At 42.2% G+C, this 27,410-nt stretch overlaps 1 protein-coding gene across 6 annotated transcripts in view; it reads right to left on the minus strand.

Moving 5' to 3' along the window:
- The window catches only part of PTPRU (protein tyrosine phosphatase receptor type U), a 157,126-nt gene that overhangs the window by 20,896 nt on the left and 108,820 nt on the right, over positions 1–27,410 (minus strand). The window contains exons 8-20 of one of the 6 annotated variants that reach the window (XM_073666022.1): positions 26,982–27,275; positions 26,403–26,512; positions 23,335–23,536; positions 21,633–21,735; positions 20,213–20,486; positions 20,037–20,073; positions 19,654–19,792; positions 19,461–19,490; positions 18,505–18,656; positions 18,102–18,292; positions 15,899–15,968; positions 15,722–15,798; positions 566–583 (exon numbers count right to left, since the gene is read on the minus strand). In XM_073666022.1, the coding sequence (XP_073522123.1) occupies positions 566–583; positions 15,722–15,798; positions 15,899–15,968; positions 18,102–18,292; positions 18,505–18,656; positions 19,461–19,490; positions 19,654–19,792; positions 20,037–20,073; positions 20,213–20,486; positions 21,633–21,735; positions 23,335–23,536; positions 26,403–26,512; positions 26,982–27,275 (1,697 nt within the window). Of the gene's footprint in view, positions 1–565; positions 584–15,721; positions 15,811–15,898; positions 15,969–18,101; positions 18,293–18,504; positions 18,657–19,460; positions 19,491–19,653; positions 19,793–20,036; positions 20,074–20,212; positions 20,487–21,632; positions 21,736–23,334; positions 23,537–26,402; positions 26,513–26,981; positions 27,276–27,410 lie in introns of all 6 variants that reach the window. The other 5 variants (XM_073666021.1, XM_073666031.1, XM_073666040.1 and 2 more) reach the window with 5 other exon arrangements.

Genomic DNA, 27,410 nt, shown 5'->3' on the forward strand with positions numbered 1-27,410 from the left:
AACAAGACTGGAGAATAGAATGGTAGAAGTGAGGAAATGATGAATGATATGAGAAGCAGAAAGAAACCTTCTCAAGAAGAGCTCCTTGTGTCTGAAGGCAACAGTAGAAAAACTTAGAAACTAAATTGAAAGTTATGCAGATTGTAAACCTTACTTGAAGGTCCATGAGTTTGAGTTCTTAGCAAGATTAACCGCCTTCAGCGAAACATGTGTTTTCATGGAAAAGTGAATAAAATGATGTGCAGAGCAAGTTTAGAGGGAAAAAAATGGAAAACTGATATGAAAGGGAAAGGATAAGGATACATGAGAAACATAATATACAGTGGGCTATAAGAAAGGAATAAGGCGAGGTAAAAAGACAGAGGGCGACCAAAGAGGAAAGTAGGCTGAGAAGTTCCAAGAATTTTGGGAAGCTGTTTATAATTAAATGATATAGTAGAATGTATACATTTCTGGAAAGAGAAGATGCTAAATATAAGATTGTTTATCCTCTACTGGTTATCCCAGGGCGATAAAGCTCCTGGTCATGGGAGATGGAGAATAGGATCACAAGCTTGATACTCACTTCTCTGTTTATCCGGATCTACCGGTGATCCCAAAGACAGAAAGACAGTGAAAGGGGGCACAGATGTTAAGGAGGGAAAAGTGGAAAGAAAAAAAACAAGAAACAAAGGGATAAATGAAGGGGAAAAGATTGGGGAGATTGAAAGGGGGGAAAAATAAATAAAACACATATTTAATGAGAAAGGGATAGAGGATTGACCGGGGAAACAAAAGAAGTTACAAGTGGGTGGAACATTAGTATGAGATAAGGAATGGTAGAGATTGGATAGGGTGAAGAAACAAAATGCAGTAGATAGAGAAAGGCAGCAGAGAAAAGAAAGGATAAAGATGTATTAGCAGAAACAAAAAGACAGGCAGCATAGTACTAAGAAATTAAAGACGATTTCCCAATAGATATATTTATGGCATACACATTCGATATACCATAAAACGTCCATTCTTTGGCACCTAATTGGCGACAATCTGTTTGCATATTTCTCATTCATTATTATAGTGTAATACCAGGTACCCCTGTTTTTGGAAGCAGTACAGATAAGACCCCAACTGATCAGTCATTAAACACATATCCAGGGGTTATGTTATAAATGTCAACAGTGGGAATACTCCAGAAATCACCACTTACAATGCAGTAAATACAAACCAGGAGCAGAAGTAAATGCCAAATGTTTCTCTACAATGGCGCTCTCAGACATTACTAAAAGCTTAAACTACTTGTGCCCAAAATGTGAAGCATACAAAATGTAGGACTTCTTCTCAAAGCCAATTTCCATACCTTGCTAACAAAGTAAGAAACTACACTGCTCAAAAGAATAAAGGGAACACTCAAATAACACATCCTAGATCTGAATGAATGAAATATTCTCATTGAATACTTTGCTCTGTACAAAGTTGAATGTGCTGACAATAAAATCACACAAAAATCATCAATGGAAATCAAATTTATTAATCAATGGAGGCCTGGATTTGGAGTCACCCCGAAAATTAAAGTGGAAAAACACACTACAGGCTGATCCAACTTTGATGTAATGTCCTTAAAAGAAGTCAAAATGAGGCTCAGTATTGTGTGTGGCCTCCACGTGCCTGTATGACCTCCCTACAAACGCCTGGGCATGCTCCTGATGAGGTTGCGGATGGTCTCCTGTGGGATCTCCTCCCAGACCTGGACTAAAGCATCCGCCAACTCCTGGACAGTCTGTGGTGCAATGTTGGTGGATGGAGCGAAACATAATGTCCCAGATGTGCTCAATCAGATTCAGGTCTGGGTAACGGGCGGGCCAGTCCATAGCTTCAACGCCTTCATGTTGCAGGAACTGCTGAGACACTCCAGCCACATGAGGTCTGGCATTGTCCTGCATTAGGAGGAACCCAGGGCCAACCGCACCAGCATATGGCCTCACAAGGGGTCTGAGGATCTCATCTCGGTACCTAATGGCAGTCAGGCTACCTCTGGCGAGCACATGGAGGGCTGTGCGGCCCTCCAAAGAAATGCCACCCCACACCATTACTGACCCACTGCCAAACTGGTCATGCTGAAGGATGTTGCAGGCAGCAGATCGCTCTTCACGGCGTCTCCAGACTCTGTCACATGTGCTCAGTGTGAACCTGCTTTCATCTGTGAAGAGCACAGGGCGCCAGTGGCGACTTTGCCAATCCTGGTGTTCTGTGGCAAATGCAAAGAGTCCGGCACGGTGTTGGGCTGTGAGCACAACCCCCATCTGTGGACGTCGGGCCCTCATACCACCCCCATGGAGTCGGTTTCTAACTGTTTGTGCAGACACATGCACATTTGTGGCCTGCTGGAGGTCATTTTGCAGGGCTCTGGCAGTGCTCCTCCTGCTCTGGCAGTGCTCCTCCTGTTCCTTCTTGCACAAAGGAGGAGGTAACGGTCCTGCTGCTGGGTTGTTGCCCTCCTATAGCTCCCTCCATATCTCCTGGTAGCTGCTCCATGCTCTGGACACGGTGCTGACAAACACAGCTACTCTTCTTGCCACAGCTCGCACTGATGTGCCATCCTGGATGAACTGCACTACCTGAGCAACTTCTGTGGGTTGTACTGTAGACACCGCCTTATGTTACTGTACCTCTAGGGGTGAGAGCAATGGCAAAATGAAAAAGTGACCAAAACAACAGCCAAAAAGGATGAGAACAGAGAAAAGTTCTGTGGCCACCACCTGCAGAACCACTCCTTTATTGGGGGTATCTTTCTAATTGCCTATCATTTCTACCAGTTGTCTGTTCCATTTGCACAACAGCAGGAGAAATTGATTCGCAATCAGTGTTGCTTCATAACTGGACAGGTAGAACAGAAGTGTTATTGACTTGGAGTTACATTGTGTTAAGTGTTCCCTTTATTTTTCTGAGCAGTGTATAAAGCAGCAAAGAGTCTCCAAAAATGTGCCATTTAGGCTGGGACTACATAGCATAGTTTAAGTGAATAGGCGACCCAAAAGGTGCCGCCACAAGCCAGTCGCACAAATTCGGATCCTGTTGGATTTTCTGCTACTTGTTACTTGCAATACTTTGTGAGTCGCAATGCAACTACAGTCGCTTGCATTAAATTGCAATGTAGCAGTGGCATACAGAGATTTTTTGGCCATATGACCTGTGTATTTTGCAGATCACATTGTGCAGTTTGTGCCAGCCTTTCCCAAATCTGCAGTTAGGCCTTGTGTAGACTTCAGCCTTTTCCATCCATTTTCATTTTTCTTAAAATAAGTAGTAGATTTTAAAAAAAGAGAAAAATAAGTAATCCCATTTGATTTTTTTTGTGTTTAAGATCATTTCTAGCTCAGCTTGGAACAATCAGACGAAAAGTATAATAGAAACACGTCACTACGTCTGTATATATCACCCACTCCTGATTTTGGATTACAAATACTGATATAAAATACTGACCAAATACTGATAGTGTGAACGTGGCCTTAAAGTGAACCTGTCAGCAGGATTGTGCTCAGTAAACTACATACACTGTCAGTTTGGTGCTGTTACACTGATTAAAATGATACCTGTGATACCTGTGTCGGCGGCCGCGACCAATCAGCGAATTGTATTAGTGAGGACAGGGGAACGGCGCTGCAGGAGATGACCGGCTGCTCGCAACAGAAGTATCCCGACCGGCGGCGCCGCTCCCCGGTCCTCCCTTCACACTGGCCGTCGGGAGATCAGCGGCCCTAGCTGCTGATCTCCCGACAGTAGCCGCATGGAGGTCAGCGGCGCTGCCGGTCAGGGTACTTCGGCAGCATCGCCGCTGACCTCTGTGAAGAGCGGTGTTTAAAGTTGGTGCCAATATCGCTGATTGGTCGCGGCCGGCGGCCACGACCAATCAGCACAACGGTGTTTAAATTTGGCGCCAATATAGCTGATTGGTCGTGGCCAATAACCTGTGATGTGAAACAGTCTTCAATGACCTCACCTTTGCAGAAGAGTTTGATGACTGCTCCTCACCCAGTTTAAATCCTTCAGTTATAATTAAAGGCATTTTTGCAAGAAAAAAAGTTCATTTTAATCAACAGATCTTGGAATAATAATAAGTTCCACAATTGCATGTGTTTAAATAAAATGTTCCTGTGCTGAGATAATCTTATAAATGTGCCCCTGCTGTGTACTGTGTAATGGCTGTGTCTGACCGTGCAGGAACATGGTCTGATCATACCAAATCTTCTGGGCAGGGGAGGAAACAAAAGAGATAATACTGACATTACAGCACAGGATCACAAATGATTCTTCAAATGATTCTCCAAGTGACACCAACCCCAGCATTCATGTGACCAACAAACGGGTATTGAACTGTCTTTTTTCTTTTGCTGTTACAGCAGAAGAATGGCTGTGTGCTGTCATAAAACTGGCGATCGGACATGATAGTATCAGAAATACTTAAGGAACTTAGTGCTTTGGTCCCTGAACTGTCTAAGGTCCTTGGCATATATCAAGGAAACAAGTCATTATAAATTTTGACATGTGATTGACAATAACCATCTTTGCAAGAGTGGCAACAATATTTGTCACCATATTAGCTATCTGACAACTGACAACCAACTCTCATTTTGTCAGCCCACCATAGCAATAGCCATGTTAAAATTGGGAGTCATTTGCTGCTGAATTTAAATGCGACAACCCATATGGTAATGGAACCTACTATCATATTTGTATAATGACTGTTTCAACAAAATGGAAAAATATCAATTATTCAGTAAGTGGAGGAAAGAAAATATTTTATTTGCAAAATTATTATTATTACTGGGAAATAACATAACATACTAACCCTGTAAGCAAATAAAAAATCAAAACATTTTTGCAAAAAGTTAACATTTAGTTTATTACTTTAAAGCTTTATATCTGAATGTGCTACTTTAAAGATATCTTTAAAGTTTTATTGGAATATAAAGAAAATAACCCATATATTTAACTTTAAAGGGGATGTCATAATTTAACTTATTAATGAACAGGCTCAGACACATGTAAAATAGCAAACTGAGCTTTTTCTCACAATCACTGGGTCACACACTGCCTTTCCACCGCTGCTCTTGTCTTAGATCATCGGCTGCAGTGTTGACATCACGTCTAAAGCACAGCAGCCAATCACTGAGATCAATGGCTTATGCCACATACAATGACAGAACCGCTGAGCTCAGTGACTGGCTGCAGGGGTTAAGAGCACTGTAGACATGACTTCACTGCAGCAGTCAATCAACAAAGACTGGAGCAGCAGTGAAAAGACAGAGCTGGACCCGGAGGAGTAGGGTGAGTAAAAGCTCGGTTTGCTATTTTATTAATCTCTGCGACTATTGAGTGATAACAATTAACAGCACAACCCGTTTACTTGTAAACAACAGCTGCGTGCAATTCACTTACACTACTTTATAATTGTCACATTATAAGCATTATAAGTGGTATTTAGTCTATTTTATTACCTGCTAACAGATTTTTGTTTATTTCTCTTAAAGACTTAATTCACATATTCAGCTTTTATGCAGTTTCTGATGCACTGTTCTTTAGCCACAGCCAGGTTTGGTCTAAAAAGGAAAACTATATAATTCTCTCTTTCTTTTCCAAACTATGCCTGCACCAAAAACTGCAGCTGTGACTTCAGCCTTCTCACAGGAGCTATACCTATAGGGTGTTCCACTCACTATGGAATAGCAATGAAGCTTACAAGCTAACATTTGGAACCTACGTTGCATATATACAAAGTAATTCACTTTACATAACACTGGGATTAAAATCAGAATTTCCAGTGAGAGGCTTGGCTTTACAGTTTTATAAACAGTCCTCTTAACTACTGAGCCAACTCATTAGCTAAAGTCATTCTGGAACTCACATTCAATCCATTTGATACAGAATACATTCCACGTCTGGCTTTGTGAGATTGTTATACATGGTGCCATTTTGGCTTGGATGCAGGTACATTAAAAAATATTTAAACTATATTACATCTGCGTTCAAGATACAGAATTCCAAAGTGTCAAAAAGAATGTAAAATAAACTCTCAATTAAATGTGCTGGCAGACAATAATAACAAAGCAGCTGCAACTATTGTACTTTGGCAAAGAACAATGATCATTTTATAGTCAAAGAGTCATAAAGATCCACAGCGCCCTTTGGCCCAAAAGGTTGTGTGTACAAGTATAAGAGTTATTGGACATAGCTAAGTGGTTTAGAATGAGCCAATAAGCCCTTTACAACATCAATTTTGCCAGCATATAATTACCCACATTAATAGCACAGCATTCATACACTATACACATCATAAGAATCTACGTTTCTATATGAAAAGCATTAACCATTTAGAATTTTTTTTCAGGGACCACTATACTATGATTTTCAAAAGTAGGCAAGTAAGATTAAGACACAAGAACATCTTGTTCTGTTATCAGGAAGTATTGGCAAAAGGAAAACACTCTGAAGACTCTCCATTCTCCTCAAATTATGGGAAAGATGCAATACAAAAAGTGTTTAAAAATGCTGATAATAGTATTTCTTTATGATCAACGTCTTGCATGCATTATGACAAATATTGTTGTTCTCTTTTTGATATTGCTTTTTGTGGCCATTATGGGCAATATTATGCAAAGCAGTAGCCTTTTTAGAATTCGGAAACACAGGAACATACTAATGTTTTTGGGCAATATTTAATTGTAGCCGCACCGTTTAAAAGGACTTTGTCATCAGAAAATAATCAAATTTATAAATCAAGTTTTTACGTGTAACTATACTTTCATTCTTTTTTTTTAGCAATTTTTAAGCATCTTCACTAAAAGCTACAGAATTTTCCTTTTGTGTCTCTCTGCTTCTGTTTCATTGTGGCACCCCACCCACCTCCATATAGGCACCCATCGTAATTTAATCCTTAACTGAAGGCAGAAATGTAGACAGATTTGAGCCGTATATATCAGAGTTAATTAGAGAAAATGGTTAGTTTTCAAACATTGTTAAAATATATATTTTTTTTTCTACCACTTTGCAGATTAATAAAATTTCTGAAATCTTAGCATTATCACACTGTCCAATAAGCCTAATATTAGGGGGCTCAGTGGTTAGCACTGAGCTGGGGTCTTAGGTTCAAATCCCACCAAGGACAACATCTGCAAGGGGTTTTCTCCCACACTCCAAAGACATACTGATAGGGAATCTAGATTGTGAGTCCCGATGGGGACAGTGATGATAATGTCTCTAAAGTGCTTCGGAATACGATGGCGCTATATAAGCAAAGCATGATAATAATAATTATACTTCCTCTTCTGTAAAAGTGGACTTTCAGTAGTCATCTCATTACCATCACAGGTAGAATTACAAAAACCCACATCACCAATCACATCAGGTGACGGACACAGCTCACTACCTCTTCCTCCGTGCACATTGACCTCTGGAAAGATCAAAGCATGCCTAGAAAACTTTCCTGTGAAAGTCAATGAGACAGATCAAGTCTACTGCTTTCCATAGTCCATGTGGCTGCTGTAAAGTATATCTCTAAATGCTATTAAATGCCAAGGCAAGGTGGCAACTCCAATATTTATGTGCAAATAAAAATTGATTAGGAAAAAAAATATGATATCACTATCTGGCTGAACGATTTAAAATCCCATAGTTGATACATTCTCTCCAGAGACCCATGGTGCCCCAGGTACCTACCAATGGCCCTAGTGCAAAGCAAACACGATTCTTACCTAATTGGTGCTTAAGGGGAAACAACCATTTGTTTTCACACACTTAGGAAAGGTTTATATATGAGCACTGATGCCAGATTCCATTTTTACACCACAGGACAAACACTTAGCAAACAATAAAACCTAAGGTGTCACTTTGCTTTCAGGTGGGTTTGAAGCAGCATATCTGTGTCTGCATCTGTCTCTCTGTATTCACTGACGACAGAATTTTACCAGTGAAGATATTTTACAAAGTATCTTATCTTGACTTTTGATTTATAAAAGAAAAATTAAAACAGTTACTATTTAAGAATTGAATAGAGAATTTTCCTTAAAGGCTTGAATGGGCAGGGAAATAGAATCTGTAAAAGTAAAATTTTGCTACATTTTTAATAAAACTAAATTGCAAAAATTATTTTTAGCCCCAAATATATTCAATGAAATTTTAAAAAAAAATGTTCGGAGGGAAGAACAACCCCTGTAACTAGCGTTGCAGGAGAACTTGCAGCAGAATGTCTGTGTCTGCCTGTAGCTCCTCGCTGCCCCCCCCCTCTCCATAGAATCTTATGAGCAGCATAAGTCATCTCCTATCTCAGTAATGCAAAAAACTGAATGAATTAAAAGTGAAAGATCAGTCAAAGAGGTGAACGAAATAGATTTCTCCAATAAGATACATTACAAGTAGTGTTGAGCGATACCTTCCGATATCAGGAAATATCGTATCGGATTGGATCGGACCGATACTCAAAAAGTATCGGATATCGCCGATTCCGATACCGGAAACCAATGCAAGTCAATGGGACACTAATATCGGAATGAAAATAAACCCTTTCTTTCCTTGTAGGTTAATTCTACATGAAGTAAAACAACTAAGAATAATGTAGAATGTATGCGAAAAGCCGGCAATTCATCAGCGCATACACCGGTACCCGACAATTTACAACAGAAAGAATAGAGCTTCACACATAGATTAGATAGATAGAAACATGTCAGTCACATATATATGAAGTACAGTGACAGTGTTGCTTACTGTACTTGTCATTTAGTGTAAAGGATTTATTTAAAAAAATAATAGTGTTTTCATGCACCGTCTCTTTAAAAAAGCCGGCCGGCAATTCAGCATCTGTACCCGACAATTTATAACAGACAGAATAGAGCTTCACACATAGATTAGATAGATAGAAACATGTCAGTCACATATATATGAAGTACAGTGACAGTGTTGGTTACTGTACTTGTCATTTAGTGTAAAGGATTTATATAAAAAAATAATAGTGTTTTCATGCACCGTCTCTTTAAAAAAGCCGGCCGGCAATTCAGCACCAGTACCCGACAATTTATAACAGACAGAATAGAGCTTCACACATAGATTAGATAGATAGAAACATGTCAGTCACATATATATGAAGTACAGTGACAGTGTTGGTTACTGTACTTGTCATTTAGTGTAAAGGATTTATATAAAAAAATAATAGTGTTTTCATGCACCGTCTCTTTAAAAAAGCCGGCCGGCAATTCAGCACCGGTACCCGACAATTTATAACAGACAGAATAGAGCTTCACACATAGATTAGATAGATAGAAACATGTCAGTCACATATATATGAAGTACAGTGACAGTGTTGGTTACTGTACTTGTCATTTAGTGTAAAGGATTTATATAAAAAAATAATAGTGTTTTCATGCACCGTCTCTTTAAGAAAGCCGGCCGGCAATTCAGCATCTGTACCCGACAATTTAGAATAGAAGGAATAGAGAATCATACATAGATTAGATAGATAGAAACATGTCAGTCACATATATATGAAGTACAGTGATAGTGTTGATTACTGTACTTGTCATTTAGTGTAAAGGATTTATTTTAAAAAAAATTGGCGTGGGGTTCCCCTTAATTTTAGTCTCTAGCGGAGGTTAAGCAGACAGCTGGGGCAGATGTTTGAAGCCTGGGAAGGGGGTAATACCCACGGAGCTTCCCAGGCTACTAATATCAGCCCCCAGCTGAATACCTAGCCTTTACTAGCTATTAAAATGGGGGACCCCCCCAAAAAAATGACGTGGGGTCCCCCCTATTTTAATAGCTAGCAAAGGCTAGGCAGACAGCTGGGGGCTGATATTAATAGCCCAGGAAGGGTACCATGAATATTGGCCCCCTCCCAGGCTAGAAACACCAGCCGTCAGCCGCCCCAGAAATGGCGCATCCATAGGATGCGCCAATTCTGGCACTTAGCCTCGCTCTTCCCACTGCCCTGTAGCGGTGGCAGTGGGGTAATAGGGCTGGGGTTGATGTCAGCTTATAATGCCAGCTGACATCAAGCCCAGGTTAGTAATGGAGAGGCGTCTATAAGACACCCCCATTACTAACCCCATAGTGAAAGTTAAAAAAAAAACACAAACACCCAGAATAAAGTCCTTTAATTGAAATAAACACACAATTCTTTATTGTTCTAAATTAAACCATACTTACCGTCACGCCCATTCCAGCTGAAGCCAACGATCTCCTGCAATAAAAGAAAAATAATAAAGCAACCTCATCCTTACCTTTCCATGGTTCCCACGACGGCTCCAGCTCTGCTACATCGAGATGACAGGCTGGACCGCAGCAGAACGCTGTCATCCAGCCTGTCATCCCGCAGACACTGAGAAGCGCAGGCATGCTTGCGCTCCTCAGTGTCTCTCTGTGACGGCATCCAGATGAGCCGACAATGAACTCGGCTCACCTCATGCACGTCACTGACAGCGTGGGAGAATTCTCACGCTGAAGCGCTGAGTGCAGGAGAATTTTCCCACGCTGTCAGTGACGTGCATGAGGTGAGCCGAGTTCATTGGACATGACCTCACCTCATGCACGTCACTGACAGCGTGGGAAAATTCTCCTGCACTCAGCGCTTCAGCGTGAGAATTTCCCCACGCTGTCAGTGACGTGCATGAGGTGAGCTCATGTCCAATGAACTCAGCTCACTTCATGTACGTCACTGACAGCGTGGGAGAATTCTCACGCTGAAGCGCTGAGTGCAGGAGAATTTTCCCACGCTGTCAGTGACGTGCATGAGGTGAGCTGAGTTCATTGGACATGAACTCGGCTCATCTTTATGCCGTCACAGAGAGACACTGAGGAGCGCAAGCATGCCTGCGCTTCTCAGTGTCTGCGGGATGACAGGCTGGATGGCAGCGTTCTGCTGCGGTCCAGCCTGTCATCTCGATGTAGCAGAGCTGAAGCTGTCGTGGGATCCATGGAAAGGTAAGGATGAGGTTGGTTTATTATTTTTCTTTTATTTCAGGAGATCGTTGGCTTCAGCTGGAATGAGCGTGATGGTAAGTATAGTTTAATTTAGAACAATAAAGAATTGTGTCTTTATTTCAATTAAAGGACTTTATTCTGGGTGTTGTGTTTTTTTTAAATACTTTACTAGAAATTCATGGTGGTCATGTCTAATATTGGCGTGACCCCATGAATTTCGGGCTTAGGGCCAGCTGATAATGCCAAGCTGGCCTTAACCCCTTTATTACCCAGTGAGCCACCGCACCAGGGCCCTGGATGAGTTGGGTACAGCGCCAGAAGATGGCGCTTCTATGAACGCGCCATTTTCCGGGGCGGCTGCGGACTGCAATTTGGAGCGGGTGGGGCCCAGAAAGCTTGGGTCTCCCTGCGCTGCAGATTCCAGCCCCCAGCTGCCTAGTTGTACCTGGCTGGACACAAAAATAGGGCGAAGCCCCACGTATTTTTTTTTTAAATTATTTCATGAAATTCATGAAATAATTAAGAAAAAAAGGGCTTCCCTATATTGTTGTGTCCAACCAGGTACAAATAGGCAGCTGGTGGTTGGGGGCAGCCCGTTCCTGCCTGCTGTACCTGGCTGGACACAAAAATAGGGCGAAGACCCACGTATTTTTTTTTTTAATTATTTCATGAAATTCATGAAATAATTAAGAAAAAAAGGGCTTCCCTATATTGTTGTGTCCGGCCAGGTACAAATAGGCAGCTGGTGGTTGGGGGCAGCCCGTTCCTGCCTGCTGTACCTGGCTGGACACAAAAATAGGGCGAAGACCCACGTATTTTTTTTTTAAATTATTTCATGAAATTCATGAAATAATTAAGAAAAAAAGGGCTTCCCTATATTGTTGTGTCCGGCCAGGTACAAATAGGCAGCTCGTGGTTGGGGGCAGCCCGTTCCTGCCTGCTGTACCTGGCTGGACCCAAATATAGTGCGAAGCGCCACGTCAATTTTTTTAAAATTATTTCATGAAATAATTTTTTAAAAAAAGGGCTTCCCTATATTGCTGTGTCCGGCCAGGTACAAATAGGCAGCTGGTGGTTGGGGGCAGCCCGTTCCTGCCTGCTGTACCTGGCTGGACACAAATATAGGACGCAGCCCCACATCAATTTTTTTTTAATTATTTCATGAATTTCCTGAAATAATTTAAAAAAAATTGACGTGGGGCTTTGCACTATATTTGTGTCCAGCCAGGTACAGCAGGCAGGAACGGGCTGCCCCCAACCACCAGCTGCCTATTTGTACCTGGCCGGACACAACAATATAGGGAAGCCCTTTTTTTCTTTATTATTTCATGAATTTCATGAAATAATTAAAAAAAAAAATACGTGGAGCTTCGCCCTATTTTTGTGTCCAGCCAGGTACAACTAGGCAGCTGGGGGCTGGAATCTGCAGCGCAGGGAGACCCAAGCTTTCTGGGCCCCCGCTACAAATTGCAGTCCGCAGCCACCCCGGAAAATGGCGCGTTCATAGAAGCTGGATGCTGTACCTGGCTGGCATACAAAAATATAGCAAAGCCCACGTCAAAATTTTTGGGAAAAATTAATTAAAAAATAAATAATAATTTAGGGACTGCATCTTTATTAACTCCTCAAATGTCATTTAGTGTTAAAATAAAGGATTTATTTAAAAAAAAAATTGGCGTGGGGTTCCCCTTAATTTTAGTCTCTAGTGGAGGTTAAGCAGACGGCTGGGGAAGATGTTTGAAGCCTGGGAAGTGGGTAATACCCACAGAGCTTCCCAGACTACTAATATCAGCCCCCAGCTGAATACCTAGCCTTTACTAGCTATTAAAATGGGGAACCCCCCCCCCAAAAAATGACGTGGGGTCCCCCCTATTTTAATAGCTAGCAAAGGCTAGGCAGACAGCTGGGGGCTGATATTAATAGCCCAGGAAGGGTGCCATGAATATTGGCCCCCTCCCAGGCTAGAAACACCAGCCGTCAGCCGCCCCAGAAATGGCGCATCCATAGGATGCGCCAATTCTGGCACTTAGCCTCGCTCTTCCACGCTGCCCTGGTGCGGTGGCAGGGGGTAATAGGGCTGGGGTTCATGTCAGCGCCAGCTGCCATGAAGCCCAGGTTAGTAATGATGGGCGTCTATAAGACACCCCCATTACTAACCTACAAAGTGTTAAAAAGAAAAAACACACTACACCCAGAAAAAAATAATTTATTTGAAATAAAACACACAATTTTATTAAATTCTTAGTTTACTAGAAAAAAATAGTTACCTGTCCACGTTCCTGCGCTGATCTCCCATGCACAGCTGTCACATCTGGAGATGGTGACAGCTGTGCATGGCTGCTGTAAGCTCACGCTGCCGGGAACACGTCCGCTCCCGGCAGCGGGAGCCACTGACTGAGGTCACCGGAGTGCATTCAGTCAGCGCAGCTCCGGAGACCCCCTTTACGGCACTGCTGTACCGTGGGAATTTCTCACGATACAGCAGGGCCGTAAAGGAGTTGACCGGAGCAGCGCTGCCTGAACTCCGGTGAACCCGCTTATGCAATGACGGGGCTGCTTTACGGCCCCGTCATTCTAGCGGCGGCAGCGGTTCAGAGCGGTCACATTCTATGTGGCCTCTCTGAACTGGAGATCTTCGTGGGACACTCGTGGACTACTACGGAGGGGTAAGGATAAGGTTGTGGTTTATTATTTTATATTTTATTACAGGAGATCGATGGCTTCGGGGAATTAGGTGTCTAGGTGAGTATAGGTGTAGTTTTTTATTTTTTACTTTATTTTAGGTGGCGATCGGCGGGGACAGGTAATGTATGAACTAATTTATTGTAGGTAACCACTGGCCACCAATGACATGTATTTAAAATTTATTGGGGACACAGTAGGGCAATTTAAATAGCAGGATCAGGCTGATGGGAACTACTGCTCTCATCAAGCTGATCCTGCTGGCACGAGTGGACCGGGGACAGACATAGGCCGATGGGAGTAGTAGTGTCACATCGGCCTATGTCTGCCTGCACGCACACACCCGCGCACATCGCACAGACACCGTGCACATCGCACAGACACCGCGCACATCGCACAGACACCGCGCACATCCGCACAGACACCGCGCACACTCGCACAGACACCGTGCACAGACACCGCGCACAGACACCGCGCAGACACCGCGCACACTCGCACAGACACCACGCACACTCGCACAGACACCGCGCACATCGCACAGACACCGTGCACACCCGCGCACATCGCACAGGCACCGCGCACACCCGCATACACCCGCAGACATCGCACAGACACCGCACACACCCGCACACATCACACAGACACCGTGCACACCCGCGCACATCGCACAGGCACCGCGCACACCCGCACAGACACCGCACACACCCGCAGACATCGCACAGACACCGCACACACCCGCAGACATCGCACAGACACCGCGCACACCCGCACACATCGCACAGACACCCACACACACCAATCATGACGGGTCTGGGAGGTGAGGCTGACCTGTGCGACCGTGGGAAAGTTCATGTGAGTTCATGCAATGCAGTCAAGCATGAACTCACATGAACCCTCTGAGGGCACCGCGGCTACTTCAAATGAACAGCTGATCGGCATCACCTGATACCGCAGCTGTTCATTTGAAATAACCGGCGGGAAAGCGCAGCACAGAACGGGAAAGCCGGCGGTGAAGTCTTTTCACTGCCGGCTTCCCCGCCCGGGTTCTTCGCTCCCCGCTCCTTGGTGCTGTGCTCCCCGCTCCTTGGTGCTGCGCTCCCCGCCCGGTCCTAACTTACGATCGGGATGGGAGGTGGCGAGGGGAGCGGAGGATCGGGGTGGGAGGCTGCGGGGAAGCAGTATGGGGTTGTGTGATTGTTTAAAAGCCGGCGGCTTTTTACCGCCCGCCGGCTTTTAAACAATCAGGAGAATTCTCCCACGCTGGGATGGCATTCTGATGACAGGCTGGATCGCAGCTGAGCGCTGCCATCCAGCTTGTCATCCTTCAGAGAAACGGCAGAGCGCAGGCATTATGGGAACTTCCGATTCCGGTATTCGATATTGTAAAAGTATCGGAATTAAGTATCGGAATTCCGATACCGCGAATATCGGCCGATACCCGATATTTCAGTATCGGAATGCTCAACACTAATTACAAGCTAATACATGATATTATAATATGTATAATTCCCATGTGTACTTATGAAACAAATCAAAACTGACAGATACTCTTTAAATAGGAAGCAAATTCCAGCCATTCTGTTCTCCTTTATCATATAATTAGCCATACTCATTAAAAACACTGGCCACCTCATAAACATGCATGTTTATTTCAATAGGAAAAGGGAGAGTAATTCTCCTGGACATATCTAGCAGTAACTGAGCAAAAAAAAAAGGGCCAAATATGATCCTTCCCCAATCATCTGCCATTAGGGGAAAGTTCAGAGGCTCCATGAGACCATTAATTTTGGCAGATCTCCAGGTATATATATATATACTGTATATATATATATGTACAGCAATCATGGCCTTCAATATGTGATCAGTGAGGGTCCAACAAATTATAGGTGCCTCCAATTAATTCTAGGGCCCTCCCTTCTATGTTTATTTAGGCACAATGCCACAATAATATAAACAGCCGTGCCTTGTACCGATATATGTTGCTCTATTTCACTATACTATGCATTAATTTCTAGGTGTATTAATCTCTTACGTTAACGCTCACCATCACGATAAGTACTTAGGATAAGCTATGTCATATATGTCTTCTACTCACATCAATGTAATTGGCATTGATCTCCTCGGAACTGCACTCTGCTTGTAGAGGATGGAGTCTAACACGGTGCCGCTCATCTGAAAGCAGAACTATAAGATATGTAACAAATAATTGTCCATTCAGAAACTGTATGTCCATATGTGTATGACAAGGCAGAGGTCGTAAAGAGTCACTTACAATTTGGTGGTGGGTCTTGTCTTCCTTTGCTTTTGTCCTTCTTCTTAGACACATCCCAATCAAAAAAACTCTAATGCAGAAAGAACACAGTTTGAATCAAAAATGGATGGAGAATGAAGCTTTGTCTCACACATGTCTTAGAAAATGCAACATAAGGAAAACAAATCACTGTACAAACGTTTGAAGACTATTTCACACCAGCATGATTCACTTATCACATGCACAAACGTACAAGGCACATTCTCCTGAGCATAATATGACCAAAACAGATATTGTGTTTTTCCATACTGTGAAAAACATGGATAATGATCCCCCTGAAATTTCATCATTCTGTGCAAAGCGCAAAAAAAGGAAAAAGCAAAAAAGTGTATACACACGAAAAAGAAAATGCACTTTTTTCCTCCAAAATTCTTATACTCCGAATATATATGTATACTATGGCTGTGGGTGGTGGTGGTTGTGGGGGGAGCGGCAGTGGGGGATGAGTGGGGCACAGGAGGCAGCAGCCGCCTGCTGCAGCCTACACTGTGTCCGCTACTAAAGAAAATGAATATTCCTTGCTCCCCACGCCCATGGGCATCAGTAAATATTCATTTTCCTTAATAGCGCGCACACTGTACCCGCAGCGCGGCTCCTGCTGTGCTCGGCAGTCATGTGTGCCCGCTATTAAAGACCATGAATATTCACTACAACTCACTCCCATGGGTTGTAGTGAATATTCATGCTCTTTTATAGCGGGCACACGTGACCGCCGGCCGCAGCAGGAGCCGCGCTGCGGGTACAGTGTGCGCTATTTTCAGGTGAGTGAATGGTCACTGCTCCCCACATCCATAATCCCGGCGTGGGGAGCAGGAACTATTCCGGCACAGCATCTCACAGTGTGAAGGCGCATGGCAGCGACGCCATGCGCGGCTCACGCAGTTAGATCAGTGTCGGCAGCAGAGCGGGATGCAGCGCTGGAGCAGAGAGGAGGTGACTATAATTGTTTTTTTTTGTGTGCAGCGTAATGGGGATCAGGGGGTGCCAAGCATAACAGGAAGAGGGATGAGGGGTGCCATGCATACCAGGATGAGGGATGAGGGGGGCCATACATACCAGGAAGAGGGATGAAGAATGCCATACATACAAGGATGAAGGATGAGGGGGGTCATGCATACCAATGAGGGTTGCCATGCATTCTTGGATGAGGGGTGCCATGCATACCAGGAAGAGGGGTGCCATGCATACCAGGAAGAGGGATGAGGGGGGGCCATACATACCAAGATGAGGGGTGCCATGCATACCAGGAAGAGGGATGAGGGGTGCCATGCATACCAGGAAGAGGGATGAGGGGTGCCATACATATCAGGAAGAGGAATGAGGCGGGGCAATACATACCAGGATGAGGGATGAGAGGTGCCAAGCATACCAGGAAGAAGGATGAGGGGTGTCATGCATACCAGGAAGATGGATAAGGGGTGCCATGCATACCAGGAAGAGGGATGAAGAATTCCATACATACCAGGATGAGGGATGAAGGGTGCCATACATACCAGGAAGAGGGATAAGGGGGCCATGCATACCAGGATGAGGGGTGCCATGCATACCAGGATGAGGGATGGGGGGTGCCATACATACCAGGAAGAGGGATGAAGAATGCCATACATACCAGGAAGAGGAATGAGGGGTGCCATGCATACCAGGATGAGTGGTGCCATGCATATTTGGATGAAGGATGAGGGGTGCCATGCATACCAGGATGAGGGGTGCCATGCATACCAAGATGAGGATTGTTATGCATACCAGGATGAGGGGTGCCTTGCATACCAGGATGGGGATCAGGGGGTGCCATGCATACCAGAATGGGGACTTGGGGTGCCTGTAGGGTGCCATGCATATCAGGATGGGGATGAGGGCCATGTATGAAAGGATGAGGGGGTCATATATACCAGGATGGGGGATATTAACAGAATTGGGGGACATTACCTCTATAACAGAGTCAGCCGCAGACTCCCTCCCCCTTAACAGTGCATCATGACAACATTTTTTGCTTAATTTTTTTTTCTATTTTCCACCTCTAAAACTAGGTGCGTCTTAAGGTCCGGTGCGTCTTATAGTTTGAAAATTACGGTAATACTATGCTTATCATTCTTTATATTACCAGAGTTACATTGAACAAAGTGTTAGATAAAATGAATTCAAAGGACAAGGACAGAGCTGTTACCTCATATTCCTGTTTGAACCCATAACCCTCTGCCACTTTCATCTGGTTAATGTGTTGAAGTAGATCTGCCACACGTACTGCTGGGTGTAATTGTCCTGTGTGGTATGGTGATCCTTTCCTACCATTATTTCTTCGTGGAGAGCCTCCTAGTAGACTGCTTGATTCTGTCACAGATCCAACACGTGGTTCCCCTAAGGAAAAATGAATCTATACATTATACATTGTTCTCCTATATTTATTACTTTTTATAATGGAATTTGGACTTTCAGACTTACAACACGTTAATGCCTATAAAAACTATAATTACAGGTGCAGTCTTGCTGCAAAAAAAAGGATAATTAAGAAAGATCACGTAAGAAGAAACCCAATATGGCAAAAGCATGCAGAAGGTCCATTTTCATACCTCGAGAACCATAATTGTGCAAAAATGTTAAGGCTGCCTCATCTTGTAGTAACTTGGGTTGATCCAAGATCTTGGTGTGTTCCCTAGTGGCTCCTGTGCAAGCGTTTTCATGCCGCACTGGCAAAGCAGACTTAGCTAGACTTACTGGTTTGCTGAAAGAAAGGAAAGATAGAATTCACAGTTAAGATCTGTCCTTATATAATGAAGATCATTCGCTCATATAACTCAAGTATTTGGGTTATATGTACAGTACATAACAGAACTGGCATTTGTTTTGGTTATACCTGTCTAGAATACTGTAGAGCAGAGTTGTGAAAACACCACAAATAAGGCTGGCCTATGAAACAATAAGATCTCAGGGGAAGTTTTAATATCTAAAGTTGAGGTTTACTCTGTTAAATTAAAGTATAAAATTAAATCTCTGTATATATGTTATGGATGCTCTGTGTGTGGTAGCCTTGTAGTTCTTAAAAGGGCTTCCACGGACAGGTAAGAGGCCAGAGAACAGGTATGAAGAGAATGGTCCAGAAGCTGTGTTAATACCAGGAGGTCCAGAACAGAAGCAGAAACATTAGGTGAAAATGTTATCAAAATACTGACCAAGGTCAAAGAACAGGAATCAACTAACAGATTAGAGGCTGTATATCATAGTAAACCAGGTCTAGTAAGTCTTATAACTGGCAAATAGTGGTAGAAAGTCAGGGGGCATTAAATAGTGTGAGTGCTGCTAAAGGCACTCTCAGAAGGGAGTTAATGAGATTACAAAGTTAGTAGTTAACCCCAAGCTCCCTGTCTGGACAGCACCACTAGTCCCAGAATAATAACCCAAGCTGCTGTACTGTCGCCCAGCAATACCCATAACAAAGGCGCAGAGCGGCCCGGTGACAGAAGCAGAGACAGAGGAAATGAAGATAGAAGAGGATGCAGCAATATAAGCAATATATTGTCATACTCACGGATAGTAAGCATAAGAAAACTGTGTTCTTCTGCCAGCGATAGAGAAAAGAAGCAAATTGTGAGCTATCCTTACAGTCATTAACTGGTGTAATAAAAATCTTAAAAAATAATATTTTGCCAAAAACAAATTCCCAATTGTAGAATCATTCTTAATTTGAAATCCTTTTGATTGGGAGTGACTAAGTTACTTACCCCTTGCGAACAATAAGAATTACAGCACCAAGCAGAATGATAAACACAACCAGACCACCGGCACATATTCCTAGTACAAGTCCCATCTCTTCCGAATGTTGAGGAGCCATAGAGAACCGGTGACTGTCCTTACAAGGTGCTGCAAAACCAGGAAAGAAAAGTCAAAGCTCAATTGGGGTAGCTAAGAAAGATTAACAACTGACAGACTATGGGTAGAAGGGTTCACAGAGAAAAGAAGTGGGTTAACTTTAAAAAAATCCATGAGACAGAAGCAAATACAATGTGCGCAAAAAGAGTTATAAAGCACATAATGAATGAAAGAACAAATGAATTAATGGTGCTTAATAATATGCAAGCGGACACAGACATATCTAAGTTTTTACCTTTCCTGGCAATCCTAACACAATTTAGGCGCGTTTCCTATGGGAAAAAAAGATAGTTACTGGCAGCTAAATCCTTTGCCATCAATCCTATGTTTACCCTTCCCTAGAATACTTGATGAGCACACCATAGCCCATAAAAGTGATGCTATCATCTCACCATTTTCAGAAAATCTTACCCCACGATGATGGCTAGCAGCCTGTAGGTAGATAAGGTAGCCTTTTCGAGGATCCAAGGGTGGATTCCAGTAACCTCCATAGCTGCGATTATCCCCAACAATAAAGGGGGTATCTCGAGGCAAATCACTCGGTGGAAGTTCTGCTCCTACATAGCTGGTGGATCCTTCCATCTCCGCTTCCTCATAACCACCTGCCCCAGGAAAACAGCCAGGAACTGCAAGTTCCCGTCTAGCTCGACTGGAGCTTTCTCCTTCAACCAGAACCTGGTAAAAACTGATACATGGGAAGGTGTAATGATATTGTTATAGCAAGTTAAATATATCTATTTCATCAATACACTTTTTTTTAACCAATTTAGAAACAGGAAATTTTGCCTTGTTCCCAACCTGGCACATTTTGTATTTTTTTAATACAGGACGTTTTAACGGTTGTAAAAAAATGTTCTGGTTTTCATATTCAAATAGTCTTTTTTTATGAAACAAGGGGCCTAATTGTTATATTTTTTTTTTTATCTTTGCTGCTATCAGATGGAAAATGAAACAAGAGAAACAAAAGAAAATAAATGTATTTTTTGCATTTTTATGACCACAAGGAACCACTAAACATCTTGATTTGCGTTCTAGTTTCTGTAGAAATTATCTGCGTATATTGGACATATGTTTTATTTTGATGGGGGTGGGGCTAGAAACAGTGATTATGGTTGGCAGTGGATTTCTTTTTTTTATTAATTTCACACATCCCACATAAGTTCATAAAAAGACTTTTGTAGGACATTTCAACATTTAAATACTATCTTTGTATTATTGATTTCACCCAATAATTGGGACTGGTGGATTAACCCCAGTTATAGAGAAAATTCCAGCTTCTGTATGAACATCAGAGCTGACCTCGGTCCACCAGGACCCAGCAGCTGCTGCTCCTTCTCAGCACCCGGTGATCACATAACTGCTGGGTCAGAAGGAGGAAGCTCTGTCAGTGCTTCCCACGTGATACAAATAAGTGCTGTGTATACAGCCATAAAGAAGGCAGGGAAGGTAATATACCATCTCTGCCTTCTCTATGGAGAGTCTGGCTATGTCTGACAGCCGACTATTCACTCCAATAGCCGCGTGAACTTGTGCAGTTCCTTACTTTGCGTTTTAGAACGTCGCTACAAAGTTAATTGCAGAGAGCCTGGACGTTCCTAGACAATGTACGGTCCAGAAGTAGTTAACCTAACTTCTTATAAATTATATAGATGATCAAAGAAAAAAAATCTAGTAAATGGTAAAATAGGTAATAAGAGAATAGGGCAATCACAGAATGACCCAAGCAATGAATTACATCTCGCCATAAAAAGAAGTCCTGCTGGGATGCCTGGCACAAAGGTTTCTTTCCCATTACCATAGCTGTAATAAATGTATGCACATTATAAGTCACCTCACAGGGGATCCTCTTCCTTGTGCAGGCCTTAAGAGAACAGTTATAGTCTGATCCGTCTCAGCAATTGGAGCAGGTAGGTCTCTGTAGTCAAATGCAGGAGCTAAAGAATATATAATTTACACTCCTAAAAATTCATAGAAAACATCTTGATGAAGCAGAAAGTGATCTATGCTAAAAAAGAATGTAGTCTAAGTTAAAGACTTTAGACTGTAGTACAGTATATTTGTTTCTAAAAAGCAATATAAAGATAAGTCTGAGGATAAATTACAACTCACAGCAGTAAAGTGAGAGATATTAAAAATTAACTTTTAATACGTATCAATTAAAAAATAGCCACAAAAAACACAAAAACTGAGAATAAACTGTTGATCAAAAAGGTTTAGGTATCCAACAAATGTGGATTATCCTATTGGACACACACCTATTGATCTGATATATGCTAACATTAACACTAGTATGTATGTGGATGTCAGGTATTTATATGAGAGTAGCCACATTAAGTGAAGAGGACGACACTGATCATATACAGTATCTGCTACATTTTCCACATAGGAATACATTAAGAGAAGAATGACACCCAACAGTGGTTCAGAAGTCATTAGGTGCTAATATGAGGTGCTGTTATCAGGCACACATTCATCCCTTCAATGCAAAAAAGACCATGTGTGAGTGGAAATAAATGGAATAATCTCAGCCATTTAGTTGATCTGCTGGCGGGATCCATAGAATGAAGGGATCAATGTGTGCCTTATAATTCACACATGCTCTTTCTCCATTGAAAGGATGAATGTGTGCCTGATAACAGCACGTAGTGATGCCTGCACCACTGTTGGGTATCATTCCTTTCATGTTGAATCTTTATGTTGTCTTGTTCCATTGAAGTATTAGTGTGTCTCATATTAGCACCTAATGACTTCTGAACCACGGTTGGGTGTCATTCTTCTCTTCATTCCTATGTGGCAAATACTGAATATGAGATAAATAGATGTTGGAGTATGACCACGGTCGTCCTCTTCACTGGATGTGGCTACTCTGATATAGATACCTGACATCTGCATTCATACTAATGTTAATTTTCATACATATCAGTTCAGTAGGTGTGTGTCCAATAGGATAATCCACATTTGTTGGATACCTCCACTTTTTGATCAACGATTTATTCACCATTTTAGTGTTTTTTGTGAATGATACTTATTAAAAGTTACGTTTTAGCACCTCTCACTTTACTGCTGTTTTCCATACAGTTTATTTGTACAACTATTTACACTCTTAACAGTCCCATGTTATTGTATCACATAAATAAAAATATACAATATAGAAGTATCAATTTGTAATGGTGATTTCTCTACAGTCGGTGTTTCATGACTGCACAATAATACAGTATATACCTACACCGCCCTTCTATGGTACTGTTGTTTTGTTATTTGGGCCCTACTCAAGACTGCAACTGTCCCGCCTGGCCCTATAGTCACTCTACTGTACACAGTCATTGAATATACCATTACTTGACGCACTGATGAGTCCACACCTTTTGTGTTGCTCAGGATAACTACACTATGTTACAAATGTCCAATTAGTGGATTTTACCATGTCTCTTGTGATGGTGAACCCTTACAAAAATTAGTAATAACTAAAACAGTCAAGTGTAAATTTGTGTAAAACTAATTTATTATATGGTGTAAAGCTGAACAATAGGTACCTGAAATGTTAGTGGTGAGCTCAGTAAGCGCGCTCTGCCCATAGCCTTTGCTGTTACGTGCACGTACACTCAGCAGATAGGTGGTTCCTGGGTGCAAGTTGTTAAGAAGGTGGGACGTTTCATTTGGAGGCTTACAGATGATTGAACGTGGGCCTGGAACACTCACCCCAGGGTCTGAAGACTCAATGATTTGGTAACTGAGCTAAAAACAGAAAGCAATAGTGCTGAAAACTCGATTTTTATATAGAGCAATTGCAAGAATATTATGTAAATGAGGAAACAGCAAAATATAAACATACTAAAAATCCAGTGATTTATCTGAGCCAGGTTATGTCTGAGGTTACGACAAGTAATTCACAAACAATTCCGCGTTTTTGCAACTTACCTGAACCCCTGCAGGTTGAAATACAACCCCAATCATTTCAATTATGCTAGCAGCAGCATACAGTGATCTTTTTCAGTGCAAAGTAGCCAAAGTTGCCATGTAATAGTAGTAATACTTCTTCTGAATCAAGCACGATCTTAAAGGGATCCCATCATGCTGAAAAAGGTATCTAATTTGCAGGCAGGATAGTATAAAGCAGGAGGAGAAGATCAAATTGATATATATATATATATATATATATATATATTTTTTTTTTTTTTGGTGGAAAAGATTCAGTATAACCTGTATTTTAATCATTGCAGCCCCTGGTGTTTGTTGCATATGAGTCCAGTGGGCAGCGCTATTCAGAGATTGCCAGTCACCCCTGTATGACTGTACAGTGGTGGCCAAAAGTATTGGCACCCCTGCAATTCTGTCAGATAATACTCAGTTTCTTCCTGAAAATGATTGCAATCACAAATTCTTTGGTATTATTATCTTCATTTAATTTGTCTTCAATGAAAAAACACAAAAAGAATTGTCCTAAAGCCAAATTGGATATAATTCCACACCAAACCTAAAAAAGGGGGTGGACAAAAGTATTGGCACTGTTTGAAAAATCATGTGATGCTTCTCTAGTTCGTGTAATTAACAGCATCTGTAACTTACCTGTGGCACCTAACAGGTGTTGGCAATAACTAAATCACACTTGCAGCCAGTTAACATGGATTAAAGTTGACTCAACCTCTGTCCTGTGTCCTTGTGTGTAACACATTGAGCATGGAGAAAAGAAAGGAGACCAAAGAACTGCCTGAGGACTTGAGAAACCAAATTGTGAGGAAGCATGAGCAATCTTAAGGCTACAAGTCCATCTCCAAAGACCTGAATGTTCCTGTGTCTTCCGTGCGCAGTGTCATCAAGAAGTTTAAAGCCCATGGCACTGTGGCTAACCTCCATTAGATGTGGACGGAAAAGAAAAATTGACAAGAGATTTCAACGCAAGATTGTGCGGATGGTGGATAAAGAACCTCGACTAACATCCAAACAAGTTCAAGCTGCCCTGCAGTTCGAGGGTACAACAGTGTCAACCCGTACTATCCGTCGGTGTCTGAATGAAAAGGGACTGTATGGTAGGATACCCAGGAAGACCCCACTTCTTACCCCGAGACATAAAAAAGCCAGGCTGGAGTTTGCCAAAACTTACCTGAGAAAGCCTAAAACGTTTAGGAAGAATGTTCTCTGGTCAGATGAGACAAAAGTAGAGCTTTTTGGGAAAAAGCATCAACATAGAGTGTACAGGAAAAAAAAAAGAGGCATTCAAAGAAAAGAACACGGTCCCTACAGTCAAACATGGCGGAGGTTCCCTGATGTTTTGGGGTTGCTTTGCTGCCTCTGGCACTGGACTGCTTGACCGTGTGCATGGCATTATGAAGTCTGAAGACTACCAATAATTTTGTAGCATAATGTAGGGCCCAGTGTGAGAAAGTTGGGTCTCCCTCAGAGGTCATGGGTCTTCCAGCAGGACAATGACCCAAAACGCACTTCCAAAAGCACTATAAAATGGTTTGAGAGAAAGCACTGGAGACTTCTAAGGTGGCCAGCAATGAGTCCAGACCTGAATCCCATAGAACACCTGTGGAGAGATCTCAAAATGGCAGTTTGGAGAAGGCACCCTTCAAATATCAGGGACCTGGAGCAGTTTGCCAAAGAAGAATGGTCTACAATTCCAGCAGAGCATTGTAATAAACTCATTGATGGTTACCAGAAGCGGTTGTTCGCAGTTATTTTGGCTAAAGGTTGTGCAACCAAGTATTAGGCTGAGGGTGCTAATACTTTTGTCCGGCCCTTTTTTGGAGTTTTGTGTGAAATGATCAATGATTTGATTTTTGCTTCATTCTCTTTTGTGTTTTTTCTTTACAAGCAAATTAAATGAAGATAATAATACCAAAGAATTTGTGATTGCAATCATTTTCAGGAAGAAACTGAGTATTATCTGACAGAATTGCAGGGGTGCCAATACTTTTGGCCACCACTGTACATAGATAGCTGTCAGTCTCTAGTAGGACCGCCCACTGGACTCATACATATAAACACCAGTGATTTCAATGAATAAAATACAAGTTCTACTAAATTGTTTCCCCCAAACCTAGATATCATTCTGCTCAGCGTCTGCTTCTCTACATCATGCTGTCCACAGATAGAATTGCATGTAAGCGACAGGTTCCCTTTCAAGGGGTTTTCCACTGCTATTTGACCCCTGTCATGTGTCCTAATGCTTCCTAACAATCAGTTTTCTAATATACGTGTATTACCTGCGCTGCTTCTGTGAGTGCATCTCTGCGTGGGTCATATATACCTCTTCTGTCATGCAGGCTCTACTACTTCTGAACCGGGGACTTGGAATCGGACAAAATGAGAAGAACAGACCTTTGGTGGGGATTCCTTTCAATGGGACCCACACAGAGAAGCGAGTATAAAATCCATTTAAGGCCTAATGCACACTGTACTATGGATTCCTTTGGTATGGACCATTTAATACTATGATAGTAGTTTGCCATGGGTCCATTGCTTAGAAAATGCAGCTGCACTCTGAGAGCCTAAGCTGCAGTGGGTGTGCTGGCAAACAGCTGATACTAAGATTGGGGGGTCACATCTATTACAAAAGTGTTGTAGAGTACACTATATTTTTTCATTGTATTCCTACCTCGTATTGGGTAAGGATACCGTTAGGTTCAGTAGGTTCGTCCCAGGAGAGAACAATAGTATCATCCAGTGGAGTGAGCACCAACGAGTCAGACGGAATTCCTCCAGGCACTACACATTTAAGAAAAATAAGTAAATTAGCAATAATATTGCTTGTTTAATAACAAATTTAGAACAGCAATGGATTAGTCACAAGCCAAATAAGCAAATTAGCAGACACAATTGAATAATTATACTTTATAGAAATTATTTTGGGAATAAATTTGTAAGCATCTAATTTTTTTATTATTATTTCTATCCAGGTAACAGAAGTGAATTTCTAATTGTACGTAGCAATTTCAATGTTGATTATGTAATTTAATATATAGATAGTGACAGGAAATCGATATCTAATATCTAGATTTAATAGACAGATATCAATATTGATAGAAGTTTATGATGCATGCTTTTTTAACAGTCTTGTAAGGTGTTTTATAGCTGTTTTTAAGATACTATGCTTTGCCTAAGCACTGTTCCTGACAGTTAGCTGTGATTTTAGCAATAGGAAACTCTCAGGGCAAAACAAGCTGCCGATACAAACCATCTTCCTGTGTATAGCAAGTAACCTCCTTGCCCTCCTTTCGGCCTTCTGGATTGGATATAGCAAGGCGACAGTGTACGGCACTGTACGGAGGGAGAGAAAGAAGGGTATAGTGGCTAGCACCCCCCTCCACTGTTACACAGTCTTGCAAAGCACTGGATTCATGGTGGTAGCACAGGGTCACTGAGTAGGTATGACAGCGAGTGATGTTAAAGCCAACCACTTCCCAGTGCAGAGTTAGTTGGCGTGGTTGCTCAGCTGTGCATGAAAGGCCTTTGGGTGCTCGCATGGGCTCTGCAGGGAGAACAAAAATTGGAAAGTTTATAAATGCCATCTCTGGTTCACTATAGGTCAATTGGCATCAATGGTACGGTGGACTCTAAACACAATGACACTGCTTGTGGGTTCCTAAAAAATTCACTTGACACA

The sequence above is a fragment of the Phyllobates terribilis genome, unplaced genomic scaffold (genome assembly GCF_046119375.1).
Source record: "Phyllobates terribilis strain yellow unplaced genomic scaffold, ASM4611937v1 Scaffold_2__4_contigs__length_985480577, whole genome shotgun sequence".
Taxonomy (NCBI): Eukaryota; Metazoa; Chordata; class Amphibia; order Anura; family Dendrobatidae; genus Phyllobates; species Phyllobates terribilis.